This window comes from Dermacentor albipictus, chromosome 1 (genome assembly GCF_038994185.2).
Source record: "Dermacentor albipictus isolate Rhodes 1998 colony chromosome 1, USDA_Dalb.pri_finalv2, whole genome shotgun sequence".
Lineage (NCBI taxonomy): Eukaryota > Metazoa > Arthropoda > Arachnida > Ixodida > Ixodidae > Dermacentor > Dermacentor albipictus.
Window position 1 is genome coordinate 257,373,229 of NC_091821.1, and position 22,404 is coordinate 257,395,632.

At 44.8% G+C, this 22,404-nt stretch overlaps 2 protein-coding genes across 2 annotated transcripts in view; one reads left to right on the forward strand and one right to left on the reverse strand.

Moving 5' to 3' along the window:
• Positions 1–92: 92 nt before the first annotated feature.
• On the reverse strand, positions 93–11,035 carry Sec20 (vesicle transport protein Sec20). Its single transcript, XM_070531192.1, has 6 exons — positions 10,853–11,035; positions 10,317–10,409; positions 9,897–9,988; positions 9,721–9,819; positions 3,488–3,609; positions 93–458 (listed from the first exon to the last, which is right to left on the reverse strand). The coding sequence occupies exons 1-6, from the start codon at positions 10,964–10,966 to the stop codon at positions 271–273; spliced, it is 708 nt and encodes a 235-aa protein (XP_070387293.1). The 5' UTR covers positions 10,967–11,035; the 3' UTR covers positions 93–270.
• Positions 11,036–11,221: 186 nt separating this feature from the next.
• The window catches only part of LOC139054335 (F-box/WD repeat-containing protein 4), a 35,976-nt gene continuing 24,793 nt past the window's right edge, over positions 11,222–22,404 (forward strand). Inside the window, exons 1-4 of the mRNA XM_070531193.1 lie at positions 11,222–11,622; positions 11,926–12,024; positions 14,335–14,517; positions 14,653–14,791. Coding sequence (XP_070387294.1) covers positions 11,420–11,622; positions 11,926–12,024; positions 14,335–14,517; positions 14,653–14,791 — 624 coding nt within the window. The 5' untranslated portion in view covers positions 11,222–11,419. The remainder of the gene's footprint in view (positions 11,623–11,925; positions 12,025–14,334; positions 14,518–14,652; positions 14,792–22,404) is intronic.

The following is a 22,404-nucleotide window of genomic DNA, read 5'->3' on the forward strand; positions in this document are numbered from 1 at the left end:
TTATTTCACCCACAGTGCTCAAATGTGCCTAAGTGCACATTTCTGTCTGTACATAGAAGATTGTACAGTATCGCCATCACTGAGAAGCACAATTTGCTGAAAACACAGTTTGTTTTATCAGTGTCCACATTTGTCTTCTGGCAGCTCACTCCCATCCCTCCCAAATAACTGGACCTCACCGGAAGAGCTACATCTACAACACTGCATAAAGTGGCCCATCTTCTTTCCTTTGCATCAGTTTATGGTGACCACAGAACCATTCCGTGTGCTTTAAAAAAGTCTTCGTTTCAGCACATAGAGAACACAGGCAAAGAAAAACAAAAGTGCTAGGAAAATAAGCACACGATCAGTCATCTCCCTGCGGCCATACTTTGTGAGCAATTTCTTTGACTGCAGAATTGCACTGCCCATCTGCCGAGATTCCTCCTGGCTTTCTGTAATAACTGACGATGTGCCCACTGCAAAGAAAAAAAAAAGACAGCATAACTAATTTATGTGGCACTGTGGAGAACATATTCGCCTATCCATTTCAGCTGTCTCAAAACAGAGGTCACTGTGGCCTTTCCTAGCAGCTTCAAGCTTTCTAACAAACTGTACTGAACAAATTGGATGAATATAAATTCTGGGGTTTTACGTCCCAGAACCACAATCTGATTATAAGACACACTGTAGTGAGGGGCTCCAGATTAATTTTGACCACCTAGGGTTCTTTAACGTGCACCCAATGCACGGTACATGGGCGTTTTTATATCTCGCCCCCATGGAAATCCGGCCGCCATGGCCGGGATTCAATTTCGCAATCTCATGCTTAGCAGCGCAACAACATAGCCGCTAGGCCACCACAGCAGATGAGGCACGCTGTAGTAAAGGACTCCATTAAAATTTTGACCACCTGAGTTTTTTTAATGTGTGTGTAATTGACACCACATGGGCGTTTTTGCATTTTGCCCTCATTGAAATGTGGCTGCCGCTGCCAGGATTCAATCCCGTGCCCTCGGTCATAGCAGTGCAACACCACTACGCCATCACGATGGGTAACAAATTGGATGATAAAGAAACCTTGTCAATCAATCTCTGTTACACTACCTTTATCCAAATACGAAGACGGCTGCCAACGGTTTCTGAGAATGCACAGAAGTGGCTTTTGACAATAAATGATGAAGCTTAACATCCCAAAGCCACAGAACTACGAGGGTGAATCAGAAAGGCTTTGCCCCTATTTTTTATTGGCCAAAATAAGGTACATACAGGTAACTACAAATATACGTACTATTCTACGTACCTTACACCATTTTTTCAGATAGTCCCCACACTGGTTCAGACCCCATTTGACCGATTGCAGCACTAAATTTAAGATGACCTATAGTCAATCGTCGATTGTTGTCAGTCAGCGACGCATGCAGCCTCCCCGAAGACTAGCTGTCATGCAAGTTTTGACGACCATTTTCGAGCTCCCAACACCACCTCACACTTCTCGAAGGGAGACACCTTTCCCCAAACATGGGCTGCATTTCCCTGTGGATTTCAATGGGTGTTCGTCCCTTGCTCCATAGAAAATGAACCGCACTTTGTTGCTCATATGCCGTGGACGTGTTAAGCACAACCGCCATCTTCAACAACCGATGGCAGCGCCGTGCCGTCGAGCTACCGGCAGATAAGGCCAGGCTGGTCCAAGAAAAGTCCACCACTGGGAATGGGTATGTTGACTTCGCATTTACAGCCATAATTTGGCTTAAAAAATAGCGGTAAAGGCTTTGCATTTGCCCTCATATGATAGTGTTGCTGCTTGAGGCATCCTTTCAGAAAACTTCCTCTAGCACTATGACACAACTGCCTTTGAAATTAACTTAAGACCCATATTTTGTATAGACAAAGGACTTGACAGTCACTTATGTTTTTGTCTATCAACTTGCTAGCACCTATATAACTGTGGTACCCTTTCTCTCACACTGGTGCAACTCCCAAAGTACCAGATGGACAGTAGGAACATAAATGATACCATAGAAAGAAGTAAAGCATGATGTAATGTCGAAGTGGATGCATACTCTTCTTTATATTTTATTTAAAAAAATGAAAATATGGGGTCTTACGTGCCAAAACTACAATTCGATTATGAGGCACACTGTAGTGGCGGACTCCAGAACAATTTGGGCCACCTGTGGTTTTTTAATGTGAACCTAAATCTAAGCACACTGGTGTTTTTGCAATTCACCCCCATCGAAATGCAGCCACCGTGCTATTTTTTTTATTCACCTTTTCGCTTCATGTTCATATTTATGAAGGAAACATTTCTGCACCAACACAAATTTATTATTTGTAATACCAAGCCCGTTTCACACCATTCCATTGCTGTCAGGTGCAACAATAGGATAAAAGGCATATGCTTAGCTATTGCTAAGGTTTCGTACAGTAAAAGCTCGTTAATTCGAACCGCAAGGGGAAGCCGCTTCAGTTCGAGTTAACGAAAGTTCGAACTAACGAAAGTGAAGGAGAGCAACAGTACACTGCGATTTGGAAGCAGTAGGGCATGTCAGAACGTGATGGCGTTTGCCGCGGGCACACGCCATCTTCAAGTCAAAGCTCTGGGTCCGACTGTGCCCCACCACCGATGTCCACCGAAACGAACGTTAGCCGAGGCTTAACACCATCACAATGAATCGCGACGGCCGATACCTCCTAATCTGAAAACAGAGGTGCACAAACGATGAAGACTGCCAAGACAAAGACGCTGAACATGTGAAGGTGGCGAAGGCCCTGATTCGTTGGTTCTTGATTGCAAGCACAGCTGCGACGTACTTGATTCGCTGTGTTTTGGCGCTTGCCGTGCCATCTCCGCGCGACATTAGTAGCTGTACAAGATTTGTAAAGCCTCCGAGATTCGCAACGGGCAAGAGGTCTCGGAGGTTATGTAGAACGGCGAGGCGGCAGCCGCCGCTGCCTTCTGGCTGACTGCGCGCAGGTTAGATTTTTTTCCGATTTTGCCTTCTCTCGCCGTTTTCTCCGTTTCGGAGGCAATACAGCCTTGTGTGTAGGCATTAGGCGTGTTTCTCTGGCCGTGTGCCAGGCGAGCGTAGTTCGAATTATCCGTGAGAGAACCTTCTCGCGTTCGAATTAACGGACTTTTTTATACATAGACTTCTGTGGAGCTTGGCCGGACCAAATCGTACAGTTCGAATTATCCATAAATTCGAATTATTGAAGTTCGAATTAACGAGCTTTCACTGTAGCACAAAGTTATGTGACCAACAGATGAATGCCACTGACAAGGCTCCAAACAGTCTCACACACTACAGGTAGACTGATTAGCGTTCAACATACTAAAGCAATGCAGAGGCCATGAGATATGCCATAGTGGGACCTCCAGATAAATTGTTACCACCCCAGTGGGCTTTAATGTGCACCTAACGCATGGTACATGAGCACTACAGTCGGTCGCAATTTGCATTTACAAGATACATAATCATGCAATCAAAAAATTACTACTTACCAAGTAAATCTAATGCATTTTCACTGTGCTTGACCTGGTCCGCCATCATTCTGCTGATGGAGAACAGATTCTCTGTCATGCCAGACGTGCTCCTCAGCAGTGTTTCCTTGTCTGCACGACCCCTGCAAATTATTTTACATAGCATGTTTATTATTTATTATTCTACCGTTGGTGATATTACAGCAAGGCAAGCAGTGGCGTAGCTAGGTCGTCTGGCACCCGAGGCCAATAGCTCTTCTGTCTCACCCCACCCCATCGGGTGTAGTCGAGGAAGGCAAGGATATCGACAACGTTCGGGTGTCTTCAAACGTACGTCCAGACTTCCCAAAAAGCCCTATATGACTATTGCCACAGAGATGCCTGCTACTCCCCAAGTTTGCTCACGCTACTGTGGTCTCCATCCCACTGTATCAGTCTCTCTGAAAACGTATTATCCTGCTATGATGGTCCTTACAGGGTGTTACGTGAACTCACTGACACCACATACGAAATCGAGCCAGTTGTCAACCCAGAACTGCCTACACGATCGCCCTCTGCTAGTGTGCACATTGTGAGACTTAAGCCATATGTGACAGCCCCCTCTAGTCTGTTTTAACAAGCGTCAAGTCGGCACTCTCGCCCTAGGGGGTAGTGCCTCAAGACAGTGAAGGGGCTGCTACTGTCGGTCAGACGACGACAGTGACGAAGTGGCCAGAGGCATGCGAGAGCCTTGTATCAGACACCACTGCTTGTGACTGTTGCGACCTGGTATATTGTAGTAATTTGTAAATACATGTTTGAAGAGAAAAACAACCACGACTTCAGACAGGACGTGAAGAAGGAGTGGACAGGATGAGCGGTAACTAGCAACTGAGGTTTATTACCATGAAACACATAGCAACAAAATGTCATATCTGCACGCAGTGTGCCTTGACATACTGATGAAAAAAATGAAACACGTGGAAGAAAGCACCCTAGATGACTATGGAAAGTGCCAAGGGGCAAAAAATCAACTATCACAGGTTAATCAAAAACCAGGTTTCTTTATCTAGGAGAGCCACCGAAGGCTCACTTACACGTGTCTAGCCCAAGTCTGCGCATATGTGCTGCCTCCATAATTTCTCGCTCAAGTCTAGCGTCACCCCGTCCTACAATGATGGCTTGATTGAATTTGGGGTAGCAAACTTTGCATTCATCAGTGTGTCCAGGGAGATTGGCACTGCTGTCACCCTTCAAGGAGCGGAAATGCTGCCGCAGTACATTGGCCAGTTTGGCCAACGTAAACACTGCCGCATTGCAGCAAAAACTGGTACACCACATTGGTGGCACAGGGCACGTACTGGTACTCGTACTTAGTAGTGCAGGCGACCTTGCGTGGACCATCCGCCACATGCCTGCATAGTTGGGATAACTTGCAGGGGGCTGAGAACACGAGTCGAATAACCCGTTTAGCCGCCACCTTCAGGTTATGGGCTATTTTGTGCACATAAGGCATGACTTCTAGGGGGCCTCTGTTGAGTGGGGTCACCTGCTCCTGCCCACGTGCCTTGTGCTGCAGCTTCCACAACATCGATTCACCCACTGCCTGAAGAAGGGCACATGGGAAGCCTGCCTGTTTCAACTTATTTACTTGGGTCCGAAAACTTTCAGCTGTCTTGTGCTGGCATGACTTTAAAAGGGCTGACCTCAAACAGGTGATAGCGTGATAGTGTTTAGATATGTAGACAATTTCTTAGTCCTGTTAAACGTTGACCGCAAAGCGAGCCGTAGCAGTGTCGCTGGGGAAATACTAGAAGTTTATAAACATTGTTCCACATCCTTAATTTTTACCCTCGAACAGCAGCAATAACAGAGTATTCTGTTCTTAGACTTATGAATTTCGTTTGAGATGCTTAATCATGTGTGCTGGGCCTATATGCCGCATTCTAAGAAGGCCATTTTACCGTTCTCTTCTTCACACTCGAAACTAATTAAGAGAGGCATAGCTATCACCTGTTTGAGGTCAGCCTTTTTGAAGTCATGCCAGCACGAGACATGTGAAAGTTTTCAGACCCAAGTAAATAAGTTGAAACAGGCAGGCTTCCCATCAGCCCTTCTTCAGGCAGTGGGTGAATCGCTGTTGTGAAAGCTGCGGCACAAGGCACGTGGGCAGGAGCAAGTGACCCCCCTCAACAGAGGCCCCCTAGAAGACATGCCTTATGTGCACAAAATGGCCCACAACCTGAAGAAGGTTGCGGCTAAACAGGGTATTGAACTCGTGTTTTCAGCCCCCTGCAAGTTATCCCAACTATGTAGGCATGTGGTGGATGGTCCGCGCAAGGTCGCCTGTACTACTAAGCATGAGCACCAGTATGTGCCCTGTGCCACCAATGTGGTGTACCAGTTTCCGGCAGGGTTTACATTGGCCAAACTGGCCAACGTATTAATGATAGACTGCGGCAGCATTTCCGCTCCTTGAAGGGTGATAGCAGCGCCAATCTCCCCCGACACACTAGGGAATGTAAAGGTTGCTACCCCAAATTAAATCAAGCCATCATTGTAGGACGGGCAGACTCCAGACTTGAGCAAGAAATTATGGAAGCAGCACACATGCGCAGACTTGGGCTAGACAGGTGTGTAAATGAGCCTTCTGTGGCTTTTCTAGATAAAGAAACCCAGTTTTTGATTAACCTGTGATAGTTGATTTTTTGCCCCTTGGCACTTTCCATAGTCATATAGGGTGCTTTCTGCCACGTGTTTCCTTTTGTTCATCAGTATGTCAAGGCACACTGCGCGCAGATGCAACATCTTGCTGCTATGTGTTTCATGGTAATAAACCTCAGTTGATAGTTACCGCTCGTCCTGTCTACTCCTTTGTCATGTCCCGCCTGAAGTCGTGGTTCTTTTCCTCTTTAAACATGTCGGACCAACTGGCCCAAAGTTCCCCCCTCTTGTGAATACATGCTATTCCTACAATATCTTTAAAGGGGCCCTGGACCACTTTTTATAAAAGTGGAGAAAGACATTTGAAGTGAAGATAGGCGATTTCAGAACCACTTTGCCGCAAAAAGCACTTCAATACGTTCAGCAGAAGTAGAGTTATCGGCAATCAAACACAGTGTCAGCTGTGCTCCCCTTCCTCCTCCAGTGTCTTGCACTGCAAAGGCTACGGCGGAGACTTCACCGTGGCACGCAGTTCAAATTTCCGATTTGGTGTCTATGCCGCGCTAAACGTAAGCCGAATGCGGCTGTCCTCAGAGAGCTGCAGTGCACTTAGCCACTGGACTCATGGCGGCACCTCACGGCGGCCGTGGTGTAGCCGAGCGCAGCGACCAATAGCAGCCACGTATTGGAGTGTGCTTTATGACGAAATAAAGCACACAGAAAAGAGCAAGGATCATGGGGTTTTTGTAACAAGAGCATTTGAGAAAAAGGTGACTTCACGCTCTGCTTGCGAGCTCCACGAGCCAGGTACGACAGCAGAACTTGGCTGAAATGTTCACAACAGCGTATGCTACCTGTGGACTATGTTATTTCACCAAGCCCGAGGGGTGGTTCAGGGCCCCTTTAAACCTATAGATGTATAGTAAAGGACTTCTCGCACTAGCGACCTGGAGGATGATAAAATTAACATTATTTATTTCTGCAGACCAAACTTGGCACAAATCAAATAGTTACTCTGGAAATGCTCCTAAATGACTAGGAATGGCTACAGACATTACTCTGTACACAGTCCTGGTCTTCAGTACAAGTGGCACATTTAAAAAGCGTGCAGTCATTTGCAAGTAATCAAATATTTACTAATGAAGCATCTACAGCAGCAACAAAATCATTTATATAGACAAGGAAGAGTACAGGACCAAGGACACTCTAATGGGGTACTTCAGATGCTAATAGTGGGGTGCAAGGGAGTGGCCCCACATATTGCTCACCTTTCGTGCAAGTTGTAAGTAGGGTTAGCCATCATTTTCCACACTGCACATGCAACTGAAATGACATGTCTTTACACCTGCACAGCTGCAACTGGAGACAGTGGCTTTGCTCACAAAGCACTTCTAAGAGGCTGGAGTCAGTAGAAATTACAAAGGTAATAACATAAGCGGAACTGCCGATAGTTTCTCGCCCATCCTCATAGATGAGGAGGCTAATATTCAAAAGTTCAAATACGAATTGAATAGTTCTGCTATTCAATTTGTACTCAATTCAAGACTGCAGTATTCAAATTTTTTTAATATTAATTTCTGCTTGAATACAAGGGTTAAGAACACTTATGGCAGTCTGCGAGAAGAAATACCAATGCAATCGGAGACTGTTCTGAATGATTCTGCTGCAAGAGAGCCACAGCTTTAGTGCAGAAGCAAGACTTCTTGAGCAGATACATGGGGCAGAAAACATATGCTCAATAATTTCTAGTCATTCAATAGGAATTCCCTGCCCTAAGCAGCCCACATATGTGTTGTCTGGATTTAAGCCAGGCAGTTTACTATTTGGCCAGTCTCACCATGTTTGCATCCCATTCACACTATGTGTGATGCTCCTTGAACAAACGCAGCACTGATGTCTACACAGCATGCCCAAATGTACCAGAGGCAAATCTTGTGATGCGCAGTTCCTTTGTTTCATTGTAGTCATTGCCATAGTGCACCAGATAAGTGAAAGCAACTGTTTGCAGTTTTGAACAGCATCACATGCATGCATAAAATAATGTAAATAAGCCTTTTTGTTTTCAAGGCTCAACGTAAACTTTATATTTGCCGTTGCTTAGAAATACGAAAATATGTCGTATTTGATTCAATGTTCAATGGTTATTTTTCTCTAATATTCATATTTGATATGACTAAGAAAGTTCAATATTTGAACATCCCTGCTGTTTATTAATTATAAGTAAATCTGTATTACTACTTATCATTAAAAAAAAATTATACTCTGAACCACTTAGCCAAATCACCAAAGGTGAAGGCAGGTGCAGTATTTGCAGCAGCTAGTAACGACCATCTCATGGAAACGTCAGCAGTGTGTGCAGAGGTTAAAAAAAGAAAGAGGACAAAAAGAAACAGACTATGGGCAACATAGCATGTGTCACCAAACTTCTAGACCAAGGGCTCCAAAACATGGTTCCCCAAAACCCAGGCGTTCTGCAAATGCAATTTTAGGGTTCCGTGAGTGGCCAGAATGAATCTGACCCGACCCCTCCTTCGGTGAATTTTTACATTAGAGTTTAAATTTAACAATGAAAACAATAAGCACATCAATGGGACAAATAAGATAAGGGCTAAGGAGAGGAAAGGGTGGGGGGATCCCCAGTGCTCTGGGAAGGCAGGTGGGGTTCCCCAAGGCCAGAAAGTTTGTGAGCTCCTGCTCTAGACAAGTTACTATAGACAAGGCAAGTAGGGTGGTATAATGAGCACTTATGTGCTCATTTACATGACCCCATCTGTCCTGTTGAGGCTGCGAGGAAGCTCCGAGAACGTCGTCTAATCATTCGCCAATAAAACGCATTCCTTTGGAAGAGCCCACTGCTCCAGCTTCATGTCCTCATGCCTGCAAGACAGCACTTGCACAAGTGCCCGATTCACAACCCAGAGAACTTGAACTTGCCCCAGTCTATCACTTACGTCCTATCTCGGAGACCCAAGATCGCAGCTGGGCTGAAGTGTTCCCCGCAAGACATCCTGGCTACCGTCAGGAGTACCTTAAGTACATGTGGTACAAGCTTGGTTATGAAGTCCAACTCAGCAATACACTGAGCTACAAACAGCCAACAAGGCTCACAGTTAAAGCAGCACTGACTTGACATATTCGACTTCTCATTTCTTTACATTAAGTGAAAGTCCACACCCACTATGCCTTAGTAAAAACATATTGAAAAGCATAAGAGCATCATAAATAATTCACTATGACACTTGTTCCTACAAACCAGCTTCAGTTTCCTTACCCTGGAGGTAGATGCATCATGACGTCACAATATACTAGCTCACTCCATTCACGCAATTGCTAGAACTTCCACAAGCAAGTGCTGCCAATGAAGCACATGGAGGGCTCAATATGCCTTATTGTTACATGAAGCATATTTTGCTCTGTGACATGACAATCACAATGTCAACGACACCAGGCCCAGCATTGCACTACAACTTAAATATCAAATTAAAAGCTCTTCTAGCCTTCATACTTCCTAGGTGTGATGCTTTCACGTGTGAAAAGAATGTGCTAGAGTTCGCACAACTTTGAAAATGTGTCAATACTCCTTTAATAGGGCATGCCAGAGGTTACAGTACCTTTGCCTGACATGTCCTCCGGACAGGAGCCGCTCCCTGTCCTGGTCATGAATGTTCACTTCAGCAACAAGGTTTGCCTTGCGTAGAACTTCAATGTTGCTGAAAGGAACCACATTTTTCGTAGTCTGGGCATCGGAATAATAGCGCAACACAGTGGGCAAGGGCAAAACACTCACCATTTCATTCCTTTCACACACTCTTCAGCCTTCAGTAGTAACCTCTCCTTGTCCTGAACTTTGTCCTGCTCCATTGCAAGTGCTTTCAAAGCCTTGAATACACGATACAAAAATGTAAGAGCATAAACTTGGAAAGCATTTCTTCGCATTTTTTACCAGTGATATCCCGCCTTATGCTTAGTACCCACAGATGCAACATCTTTTACCTCAGAATTACAGGTTCGATCGTATGCGGCGAATATATGGCATGGTGCATATTCTACAGCCAGTACATATTCACAGAGTACACATGCGTGTGAATGTGCACTGATGACAACTGTCAAACTAACCTGCTAGGTCAGATCAATAAATGTATTTGAACCTCAATTGTTCCTTTACGCTCAGTAACGTGCATAATTATTTCCCAACGTATATACCTACCTCCAACATTTTTTTGTAGCTACGCATACTCTCTGCAGCTTCCAAATTATTGGCGTTCAAATCCTCTCGACTTGTGCAACCACTTTGGATGTTCTGAAAACAATACAGACATCAATGTAATTATTTTATCGCGGATGCTTAACTCGGAGCGGCGATCAAATCTAAGGAGGCGAAAGCGAAACAACGCTATTGAAAAAAAAAGGGGGAAAAAAGGAAAACCCGTCTCCTGTCACCGTCCTCGTCTGGTTGTGCGCTTAAACTTTGTCATTTCACCACGCCTACACAGCCACATTAGTGAGCTCTATTGAACCATTTGACATTAGAAAAATACAATGTTACTAACGTCTTTTCGTTACGCTGCCGGTCAGTCAGATTATCGCCTAAAGGAGGTAATGTCTCGGACAAATCAACAAATAGGCTGTCATTTGCGAACACGACGTTCCTAGCTGGGTAATTACCCCCAACAAGTAGTTTCACGGGGCCACACGGAGCCACTTTAAACCACTCTTTATTTTGAGAACCACAAATGCAATTACCTGTATGCATGTCTTTACTCGTAGATCTAGCTTGAGAATCTCCTGAAGTAGGTTCCTTTCAGCGTTTGCACTATTATTTGTATTTTTAATGTTACTTTTCCATAAGCTTGCCATGCCGTCGACGGTCACAGCGGACCAGCTGGCTGGCTTTGCAGAAAGCGTTGCAGATGGTTGCCATAGGAAAGAATTGATGATGACAATGATGACATTTAAACGTTAGTGTAATTATGTGAAACATGCCTGACAAAGCATCAAAAATCACATAGCTTATAACAAAGAACAGTTTTCTCAAGTCAATATTACAAAGACAAATTTTTACTCAGTAGCGTTATATCACGTCGTCGTTGACGCCGTGCCGGAAAACGAGAGGTCGTTTCAGCAGTCCCCGAAGGCCCCGTGAAGTGCACGCACATACGCGCAATTCGGAGTTTAAAAATGTAAAATTTTTTCTGGAAACATTTTTCAGTCAAGCCCGTAGGAAGATGAAAATCACAGAAACACACCACGAATTAACGTCATCGCACGCTAACCCATCTGGAGTGCTCCTGCGTTCCACCGCGGTTCAGAATGTCGCACTCGGACGATATGTTTGTATTGCTCCCACCTGATGTCCTGTATATCATATTTTCCTTCTGCGATGTGCAGACCTTGGGGCGACTTAGCTGCGTATGTAGGCGGTTCAACGCTTTTCTCAAGCAGAGCTACGTTTGGAGTCAAAGGAGCAGGAACATTGTCGCCACAAATCAACGTGATAGACGAATTCTGCAGCGGTGAGTCCTTCCTTTCCAGTACTCCTGCGCAAATTGGCTACGCGACGCATTTCCATGCAGTTTATACGCGTGCATAAGAGTACCATGTTTTTCGTTCTCCTTGTGTCACGTTCGCTTCATAATCAAAAGCCGGGGGCGAATCGATCGATCGAATTCGGTTGTGGCTGCTGAAGTTGCAGACGTGTTTGTGGCCGTATGTTGCGGTGTTCTAAACTGTTAGTTTTACAGAAAGTGGAACGTTTGCGCGTTCGAAGCGTTGCCGCCTACATGACATAAGGGATGCTCTCATGTGTCTTCATCTAGGTCACTACATGTGCTGGAGGCAGTGGAAAAATGCTGGCAGTCAGTCCGTTGGCAGACCGGCCGATACGAAGAAAAGGTGCTCCTGCAGCATCGTACAATGTAAGCCATGTGTTCATACCAATCGCCACATCATTTATTGTAGCAGGATGTTTGCGCTATCATAAACTCGCCCTGGTTATCTTGTAAAGTAGTCCCGAATACAGATCTATTGCCAGAATTCATTAGCCGGATTTTGAGATGTTGCGCTTCTTGCACGGCGGTCCTGTGCATTTCAGGCGAGCGCAAGTTTCATGCATTTCATGGCGCTGTAAAAGCGGTGCAGATTTTGTATAGTCAGTGCAGGACTCGTTCTGGAACTGGCACTGAACTGCCATGACCCTGGCATGCACAGGTGAACCAAATAAATGCACCTGTACTTACAGAACTGCCGTCGAAACTATCATTTGTTTACACATGTCAACTTTAATATTGAGTGGATGCAATAGGCTTGCCTTATGACACTTTGAAAAAGCTGTGGTATTTTGAGGTGAAACTAATAACGTAGTAGATTAACTTTTTTTTTTTCAAAACCTAGGTGGAGTCTTGATTTTGAGACATTTAAAAAAAATCTTTGATGCATATTTAGCATGGTATTAGTACAAGTGGTGGCAGTTCCACTTATAAGCAGATTTCGGCTTGTCACTTTTGCCAAATTGCTTGTCAGATTTTCGAGATGCTTGTTGCATATTATTTGGCCTGAATGACATGCTTTTTAAGCTCAAAGTTGTGCTTTACTGTGCATTCACTTGTGTCCCGAACTCAAAAAGTGCTGATAAAGAGCTATCACATTCATTAACACTTAGCCATTTTGTTTTAGCAAGAAATTTCTTGCTCAGAATGTTTTTTTTTTTATTGCTGATTGTGAATATCTCTGTTATTAAAAGCAGCTTTTTGAGGCAGGAAAAAATAACTGGCTCATTGAATAAATAAAAATAGGCTACTGAAAGTTTATTGTACACCATTGTATAAATGCACCACCCACCTGCTAGTAATGAAAAAAAATTATGGAAGAAATATATACAGAAATTTCTTGTGTCTGTTACGCTAGCTGTGCATGCTAACAGTGAATTATTTGACTAAGGGAGCTTTGGCAGCATGTGGTACAGCTCAAAACAAGGGATTATGCAGAATCGCTTTCTGATTTCTTATGTTGACTGTCGTGAAAGCCAGCTCGTTCTCTAGAAATCACTCGTATTCAGACAATTCAGCTGGTGGGCTTACAGTAAACTTCTTATAGGTTACAGAAGAAAAAGAAAACAGTGGAAGCTTCAGCAGAATGCTGTACATATCAATTTTAGTCCTCAGACGTGCACTTGCGATCAGACGCTTTGAGAATTACTCTTTGTCGTCATCATCTGAGGAGCTGCTGACCTCAGTAATCACGTTTACACCCCCTCTCCGTCAGATACCATTTGGAAAACGCCAATTGCCACACGAAAAATGCGCTCCAGATGTAGAAGAAAAAAAAACAACACCAGGCACGTACTGCGATCTGCTGACTGAAATACCAATTCAGCTGCATACGAGCGTCTCTTCTCAAAAACGCTCAAGGGGAGAACAAATTGTGCAAAGACAAGCTGCATTCGTCCTGAACGCTTTGGGGATGCTAGTGCGTGAACGAGCAGAGCTCGTCCGAAATGGTTAAGGGGTTAATACAAAGTGTCATTGTAATCACCCGCCGTGGTTGCTCAGTGGCTATGGTGTTAGGCTGCTGAGCACGAGGTCGCGGGATCGAATCCCGGCCACGGCGGCCGCATTTCGATGGGGGCGAAATGCGAAAACACCCGTGTACTTAGATTTAGGTGCACGTTAAAGAACCCCAGGTGGTCGAAATTTCCGGAGTCCTCCACTACGGCGTGCCTATAATCAGAAAGTGGTTTTGGCACGTAAAACCCCATAATTTAATTTTTTTTTTTTGGCATTGTAATCAGTGATAGCGACCAGTTTCTGCCAACCTTCTCAATTCTTAAAATAAATTCATTGATCATCTAACCAGTGTTGAGCTTATAATGCACGGAGTATATTTTTAATGAGTCATATCAGTAAATAGATTCTTCTGATAAAACGTTCAGCTGGTATTTCTAGTCTCTCTCTCTCTTTAATATAAGCTGGGCTACTTATATGTGGTTGTTTCAATAAAGCTATCTGTTTGTTGGCCTGGATTATTCTACTAGCCCTGAAAAAATAGGCTTCTTGTCATTGTGTAGAGCAAACCAATATGAAGTGTTATCGAGGCATTCACATTAAACGCATGTACTGTAATGTGCCATTTGATTTGACTTTTTTTCCTGTCATTGATGAACCATTTTGTGTTGTGAAGCATGTGATAATATGCTTGAGCAAGGCTTTTCTTTGTGTGTCTGTGTGAAGGTACATGCCATGGCTTCAGCTGGAGCGGGATGTGCTGTGGTACAGCAAGGGAGCCGTCATTCTCAAGTTCGAGCGACTGCAAGATGGAAGAATTGGAGAAAATGTATTGCTGACACTTCGCGGACATAAGGATGACGTTGGCCATTTTGTCTGCAAAAATGGCCTGGTAGTCAGCGGGGGAAAGTGAGTAGTAATTGCATCAACTCACCAGCACTTCTGCTGAGCCTACTCAGTCATGTGTAACAGTATGAGTTTTGCAAAATTGGCAATTAAGTGAAGCCCCTGGTTTCAGGGAAATGACTCGTTCTTTTTCTGCAGTGATGGCTCCCTTTGCGTCTGGACAGCTGCACAAGGATCGTGTGTGCATTGCCGTTATCATTGCAACATCAAGTCCATCAACAGTGTTGACTACTGTAGGAATGTTGTGGTGACTGGGTCTCAGGACCGAACCGTAAAGGTAGGTTGTCTTTATTGGCGAACAAATAGTCAGGAGCATGCAGTTTTATTGTTTTTAAAAACCAATTTTATATGTTGATTGTATAAGATTTGGTTATTTGTGGAACTTATTCATGGTGATGGGGGAGCACTGCCTAGAACACAACACACCTGTGGACTGGAAGGCTGTAGTTGTGCTGTGCTGAAGTCTAAATTCATGTTAACTCTGCATTTTAAATGCACATTATCTGAAGTTGCATATGCAGACTCAAATAAGTCTTTGGTGATCTTAAATGCAAAATGAAATGCAAAAACACTTGTATACTTAGATTTAAGTGCACCGTTAGAGAACTCCGAGGTGGTCAACATTAGTCCCCGACACAACGTGCTTCATACTGTAACCCCGTTGATACTTTCCTTGCTATTGCACTTTCCCGGCTGCTACGTCGTGTTTTCGTGGTCCCTACCTAATTCCCATTGACTCCTATGGGTTATGCTCCCATTTGATACAGCACCATTCTGTAATGTTCCCGCATGTTGCGTTGCCTTTGAAAGTGGCTGCCATGTAAATAACGGTGCAGGGACAAATTGACTCTCGCATGTTGCAACAAGCTACTAGCATAGAGTAATATAGTAAACGTAAAGAGTGGACACTCCTGTAGGCCCCTGCGGCCGACTTTGGCTCTCAGCGCACCTAGCAGAATCAGTGAAATGCACCAGTCTCCAAGGTGGCCGCTGCACGCCACCGGGTCACGGAGGCCATGATTTTATTTTCCTTTTTCTTATTTTTTAGTAATGTTGCGTGCATTAAACGATTTCATGCAGGCACTTGCACCGCTATTTATATGTTGCAACGACGAGTGTACAAAGCTGTTGTTTCACTTTATGTTAGTCTTATTTAAATTCATATTTGTTATGTTTCAAGCTGTAACTTAGTGCAACGATTATGCCTACTGTAAATGAGCAAGTAGAACTTTATCGTTTGTGATATTGTAGTTCTATTAACTCGCATCAAAAGTAGTATCATAAATAAACGTCATGTTCCTTCAATGTCAATCAGCTTGCTGGAAAGCCAAGAACACGAAAACAGCAGGCAAGCATTTATTGCAGCAAGATTATGAGGAAAGTGACACACTGCAAAATGCAAGTAATGGAAAATAGTCATAAATGAATGGCGTGATGGCAATAAACTTTACACTAGCATAACACACACAAGACGTGTTGCAAGTATCCAGATATTGAAAAAATAGATACACAAACAAGCCAGCAATTAACTTACTCAAAATGGGATTGTTTTAGAATAAACATGACACTGCTTTTTGTACTTCTACAGAGGAAGGTGTATTAAGGTAGCAAAATTATGCAAATAGTTGCGTGCCAAAATAAAATGGCTGCCTCCACAGGGGCATCTGCAGCAGCAGGCGTTTGGTGTGTTGTGGCACCACGTACCGAGCACATGAGGGTTGGCCCCTCCCGTGCCTAGCCATGGGCGGCTTTGCCATGTTTGGGGAAAAGGGGATCCTGGGGATTGAGCCGACACTGAGTGTTTGGACTTTTATGGCCCCTTGGCAGAGACAGTACACCTCCTTGGCCTCTGCTTCACGTAGACTGCACCTGCGGACTGACCCTCCTAAGGGAAATCAGCAGTCACCTTTTCCTGTCCTCTTCCTCCACGCGCTTTTTCTTTACTCTCTTCTTTCACACCTATCCTGTCTTGTATCTTCTATTCAGTTCTAGTTTTCGTAAGTGGCAAGGGTTAACCTTGTGTGGCTAACCTACCTTGGTTATGTCGTATTAGGTTATAGTCTCTATGTACAGCTGGCGTGGGCAGGACTTGTTCGCATGTTTCTTCGTTGGGCTCCATGGTGGCCGGCTGGCACTGTGGCTGAACAAAACAACTTTTATATGGCTCAAATTATCGATCTCTTATAAAAGAGGGCAGACCAAAGTAGCTGATTTTTTTTCAGAAAAGTAACCTTCCCAAAATATGTAGTACATAGTGAAGTAGAAGAAAATCCAGTAAGAATCTTGCCTCCATTCCTACTATCCAAGTCCTTGACAGAAGCCCTAGGCACTAGCTACAAGCTTTCCAAAATGTCCAGTGGCGATTTGGCGCTCGAACTTCGAGACACTGTACAGCCGCCCTGATTTTTAATAATATAGCGCGAGCGTCGACTGAACTGCTGGTGAGCGCCTTATAACGGCGATAAGCGTGCAACAAGAGCGTGCAACAAGGCAAGTGCAACAAGGCAACAAGGCTCGTGCGCGAACTCTCTCCTTGTTGCACGCTTATCGCCGTTATAAGGTGCTCACCAGCAGTTCAGTCGACGCTCGCGCTATATTATTAAAAATCAGGGCGGCTGTACAATACTCAAAACTGCCAAACATTGTGTCGCTAGCCTAGACCATATGCTCTGGCGTTGCCCCTCGTTACGAGGCACAGAACAAATCAATGAGGACAAGTGGCTCTCCGCTATCAAGATCCCCAATGCCGGGGTGCAACTATGGGCTGTCCAGAGGGCCCACGATGCGGCGGTCGGGCATGGCCTGACTGTCCCAATATGGGAGCGGCCCGCAGCGCGCTGAGTCGTGTACCTCAGGGCCTTCATTAAAGTTTTGCATCCATCCATCCATGTGTCCATTGGGGACATCTGTGTCTCTGTCGCATCCTACTGATGACCTCAACACTGTCTGCAGTGTAATATCAGAAATTGATTTCATATACTTAACAGAAAAAGAAATGCTTGAAGGGCTCACTGGCAAGATGTCATAGTTCGCCGGATCAAAATCCAAAAGGACAACAAAGAAATTGACACAAAATACCGGATCCTCATGTTGAACAGCAACACGCTCCCTGAATTAATAGAAGTCGGCTACTTGAATATAGATGTAAGTCCCTACATTCCCAACCCCCGCAGGTGCTTCAATTGTAAGAGGTTCGGCCGTGGCTCACAGAGCTGCCAAGGCTGCAAAACTTGCACATAATCTGCTTCAAAGGAACATGTTTCCGAAAACTGTGACGCTGCGGCACATTGCGTAAACTGTGAAGGAGAACATGCTGCATACTCCAGGGCTTGTCAATCCTGGAAAAAAGAAAGATCGTTACGTTGAAAACCAAAGAGAACATTTCATTCAAAAAAGCTAGAAGGCGTATTGCGCTAACAAACTCGTTCTCCTTCAATGGAAGAAGCAACTTCGCCGATGTAGTGCGACGGGGCGTAGCGCCACACCTAACTTCGGCGCCTGTCCAAGCCACGGTTACCGGGCCTTCGGCAGAGCCACCCACACCCCAGGCAGAGACAGCGCAAGCTGCCCTGCCACCTGCCAAACAGGGTCCGCCGGCCCCTCATTCAGCATCCCACAAGGTTCCTCCCCAATGGGAGAGGCCTGAAACAAACACACCCATGGTTTCGCGGAGCTCCAGTGCCTCGGGAGAAGCCATGAAGACAATTACCAGTTCGCCCCCACTACCGCAGAGGCACAACTCTCTTGAAAAAAAAGAAAAAAAAAACAACGGGCCCTCAAAAACGAGGCACCTAATTGCTTTTAGCCACATCCCCACCAAATAATTAAACATGGCGTTCCTGATACATTGGAATTGTCGTGGACTTACTAAAAACTACAGTGGCATTAAAGATATCTTAAACTCATTTTCTCCTGGGGCATTATGCTTACAAGAAACTAAGCTTAGGACCACAGCATAAGAACATTAAAAAACATACAAAGTACAATACAAATACAATGCAAAGCCACACATAAAAACCCTCAAAAATAAAGCTTCCCAGTCACTGAATGTACTCAAAGTACTGTCACATAAACACTGGAGGTCTGATAGAACATGCCTTCTACACATCGCTCTTTGGTACGTTCCTCCTTAATTTATGGCTGTATAGTGTATGGTTCAGCAAGACCGTCATACTTAAAGAAATTAGACCCAGTACATAACTCAGGCTTGTGTATTTCATGCGGTGCATACCAAACGTCTCCTGTCGCCAGCCTTTATGTAGAAACAAACGAACCCCCACTAGAAAATAGAAGAGCCACTCTAACCGGTGCATCCATTCTTAAGGTACAATCTCTACCAAAACACATTTGCTCTCCACTTGTAACAAGATGTCCTTCCAGAATAATATTCAACAACAAACCACAAACTACTAGACCACTGCTCCTGCGATTTGAAGAAATGTGTCGGAACATTGGCATAGTGGACACATTACTTGGCATTGCCCACAGACATGATCCACTACCCCCATGGTTCATCTTTCCCACAGCTTGCGATCTCACTCTAACACAGTTCTGCAAAGCACAAACTCCACCACAACACGTTATTCAGGAATTCCTTGCACAAAAAGAAAAATGGAGCACGTACTTTTATACTGATAGTTCGAAAATGACATCCTATGTTGGAAGTGCAGTTGTCCAAGGGGATTGGGAAGAAACAGTAAGACTTCTGCAGTGTACATCCATCTTTACTGCTGAATGTTACACCATTTCTATAGCCATAGAGAAAATAATAAAGGAGAACCTCGCAAATAGTATTATATACACAGACTCCCTAAGTGCACTCACAGCTCTTCACGCCAGAAATGCAGTCACCCGCCATGGTTGCTCAGTGACCTTGGTGTTGGGCTGCTGAGCATGAGGTCACGGGATTGGATCCTGGCCACGGCAGCCGCATTTTTTATGGGTGCGAAATGCGAAAACACCCGTGTACTTCGATTTAGGTGCACGTTAAAGAACCCCAGGTGGTCGAAATTTCCGGAGTCCTCCACTACGGCGTGCCTATAATCAGAAAGTGGTTTTGGCACGTAAAACCCTCTTTTTTTTTTTTTTTAAGAAATGCAGTAGAGTAACAAAGCAGTAGAGGAACCCAACAACAATTCTTGGGTGCATTTAAAGACGTCGCAAGCCTGACGACAGGGTCTCCAATGGGTCTCTGACTGGGCCGCCATACTACCAGCATAGATTACTTTTAGGCAAAATCATCCACCTGGAGCCTCTACCGCGATGGGAACAAATTTCTTTTTTGACAGCAAAACAGATGGGCAACTTCCAGATGATTAGGAGCAATAACTCTAAGTTGCCCACCTATTTCGCTGTCAAAAAATATCTCGTTCCTATCTTGGTAGTGGCTGGTGGTGGATGATTTTGCCGAAAAGTAATAAACAGGGTGTCCAACATAATTTGAGCCAAATTTTTAAATGAAAGGCGCGTGGGAAGTGAACTGAACTGAATGCGTACTATTCATAATAACCTATAGTAACTCAGACAATTTGTTTGTTTTTCCCTTAACTCACTAATTAAGTTTAATTACCCAACTTTTTAATTATTGGCTGAGGACCCCAAGTACGATATGCAGATTTGTAGAGCACCTTCAGAAACCACCGATCGAGTTGTTTCTTTTACTATATGTCTCGTGTAGTCCTTTTTTTCCGGGTTGCAAAAAAAAGCCCACAAAAATATGAAAAAAGCCACGTGACTGAGCACTTGCGCAGTGGTATCATGCTGCTCTCAAGCGTGTGATCGGTGACCAAGGTCAGCTCCTGTAGGATGACGGTGAAAATGCAGGCTGCTGGCCGAGCGCTGCCGAGGAGATAAATAACGCCCTGCCGCTTCCTCGTCGCCAGTCGCGATGCAGATGTTGCGGCGGTGGCTTTTTCTTCTGATTGTACCATGGTATATATGTTTTAACCACATGCAACAAAAATTCAGTTGTTAGTAGCACTGTGTCTTTGTCCCCTTCTGTTGTCCTATGTGCTCTCTTGTGCTTAACCTCAAGTTATGCATTTTACGATTGCCGGTTCTCTTAAGTCAGCTTTGGTGCAGTAGAACCGTATTATGCGGTGAAGCGTGCACAAAATATTGCGTTACGGGCCACTGTCATGGAACATCGTACGTGTCCCTTAATTATACATGCGCACATCTGCCATTCCTAGTCACAGTAAGAGCACCGAGAGATCTAATAACCGCACTGCAGCCGAACTCTCCTGCGAACTGTTCCTGATATTGTGCTGCGGCGATTTGTGCCCTTCCTCCCAGTTATGTTTTCCCGGCTAGTATGTTTTCTTTTTTCTTTCACGGTCCCTTTAGAAACCAGGGTGTCTACCAACCGGGAAAACCGGGAATTCTCAGGGATTTTGAGTAGTCTGGAAAAAGTCAGGGAAAACTCGGGGAATTTGGGCCTCTATCAGGGAAAATTAGCGGCAATTTTATTGAAAGGGTCGAAAGTCGCGGTAATGCTGGCTCGAGTAGCAGACAGGAATCGTAATGAATCGTCTTTGACGCCCTGTCGTTGGCAGGAGGAGTTGCCAGTGTACAGTCAACGAGCGACTTTCCGGATTCCCGATAATTTGGACGGCTTCGCGGCGCCACCTCGTACCCCATAGTGTCAACGTATCAGAACGTGTGAAATTTCCGACGCAAGAACTCTTTGCCGTCCGATTTTCCGGACGTTTTGCCGCGACCGCAGGTCCGAAACTGCATTAATCAAAGGCACCACTGCTGCCGTTTCGATTACTTCGCCGCCTCGAACCGGCACTGTCGCACGCAGATCCGCTGGCACCCGTCGCCACCACTGCGGCAACGCTAGCCCTAGCTGCTTCGACGTTCGCTATGAAGCTTCTTGCCATTGGGTGCCGAACTTTTTATTGAAAGAATTCGCTGCTGTCAGCAATGGCACGGACTCCACCTTTGTGGTCCTCGCGATTGGCTTAGAAACTTGGAAAACACGGTGCGTTGCATAATGCCGGTTCGTGAAAGTCAGCTTCGCCTCTATACAGGAATGTTACTCGGTAAAGCTTACAAAAAAGTATTGCAGTGAAGCATAACAAGCGTGGGAAGGGGCTATTGTCACGGAATACAGTATGTATATCCTAATTATGCGGCACCCGGCACTTCCTGTCACAGTACGAGCACAGGTATGCCTAATATGTGTACCGACAGGCCTTCAGAGCGTTTTCGAACGTGCCTGTGGTGGTTTGAGCCTCTAAAGGCAGTAAATGACAGGCATTTATTTTTTTCCAACTGGCCGATTTTTCGGACGTTTTCGCGGCCCCTAGGGAGCTCGAAAAATCGGTCGTGGACTGTGCAACTGATCAAGATGCTTCAAATGGTCCTTGGGGCGAACGAGTGGCGGAAGGCGGTGAAGAACAGAAGTGACCTACACATTGAGGAATAAACGAGAAAGGAAGCTTGTTGCCGCCGTTTTGAAAGAGCTTGAGGTCAAAAAGTAAAGTTTTGGCTGATGCCGAGATGCAGGTGTCCCTCATCCAAACCAAAATACACTCTTTGAAGCAGTGCAACACAACACTCGGGCGTCGTGCGCGGGTTGGGAGTATGTCAGGACTGTTGAGGTTGACTTACGAGCTGTTGAGAGAGAATCTCAATTGTGACAGAGTTCAGGCCTCATCCCACTGAGGTTGCTATCAGTTGATAGAAATAGCTCATATTAGAAAATATTTGCCTTTGTATGCATCTCCTTTTTATTCGTATTTGATAATGTCCGACCCTATTTGCAATTGTTTTCGAAGACACTTTATTTGGTGTGCATTTTACTAACCCCTGCCTTTTATTCTCTTTTTGAATAACATAAGCACTGCTCCTTAGTATTCAAATTGGATTAAGTTGCTTTTTTTT

Bases quoted from the DNA above. Each gene is read 5' to 3' on its own strand.
- Sec20 (XM_070531192.1), bottom strand. From the start codon at position 10,966: ATGGCAAGCTTATGGAAAAGTAACATTAAAAATACAAATAATAGTGCA. The intron at 10,410-10,852 runs GTAATTGCATTT...TATTGTTTTCAG, and splicing joins GAGTAAAGACATGCATACAG to AACATCCAAAGTGGTTGCAC. The intron at 3,610-9,720 runs GTACTGTAACCT...AATAATTTGCAG, and splicing joins GGAGGACATGTCAGGCAAAG to GGGTCGTGCAGACAAGGAAA.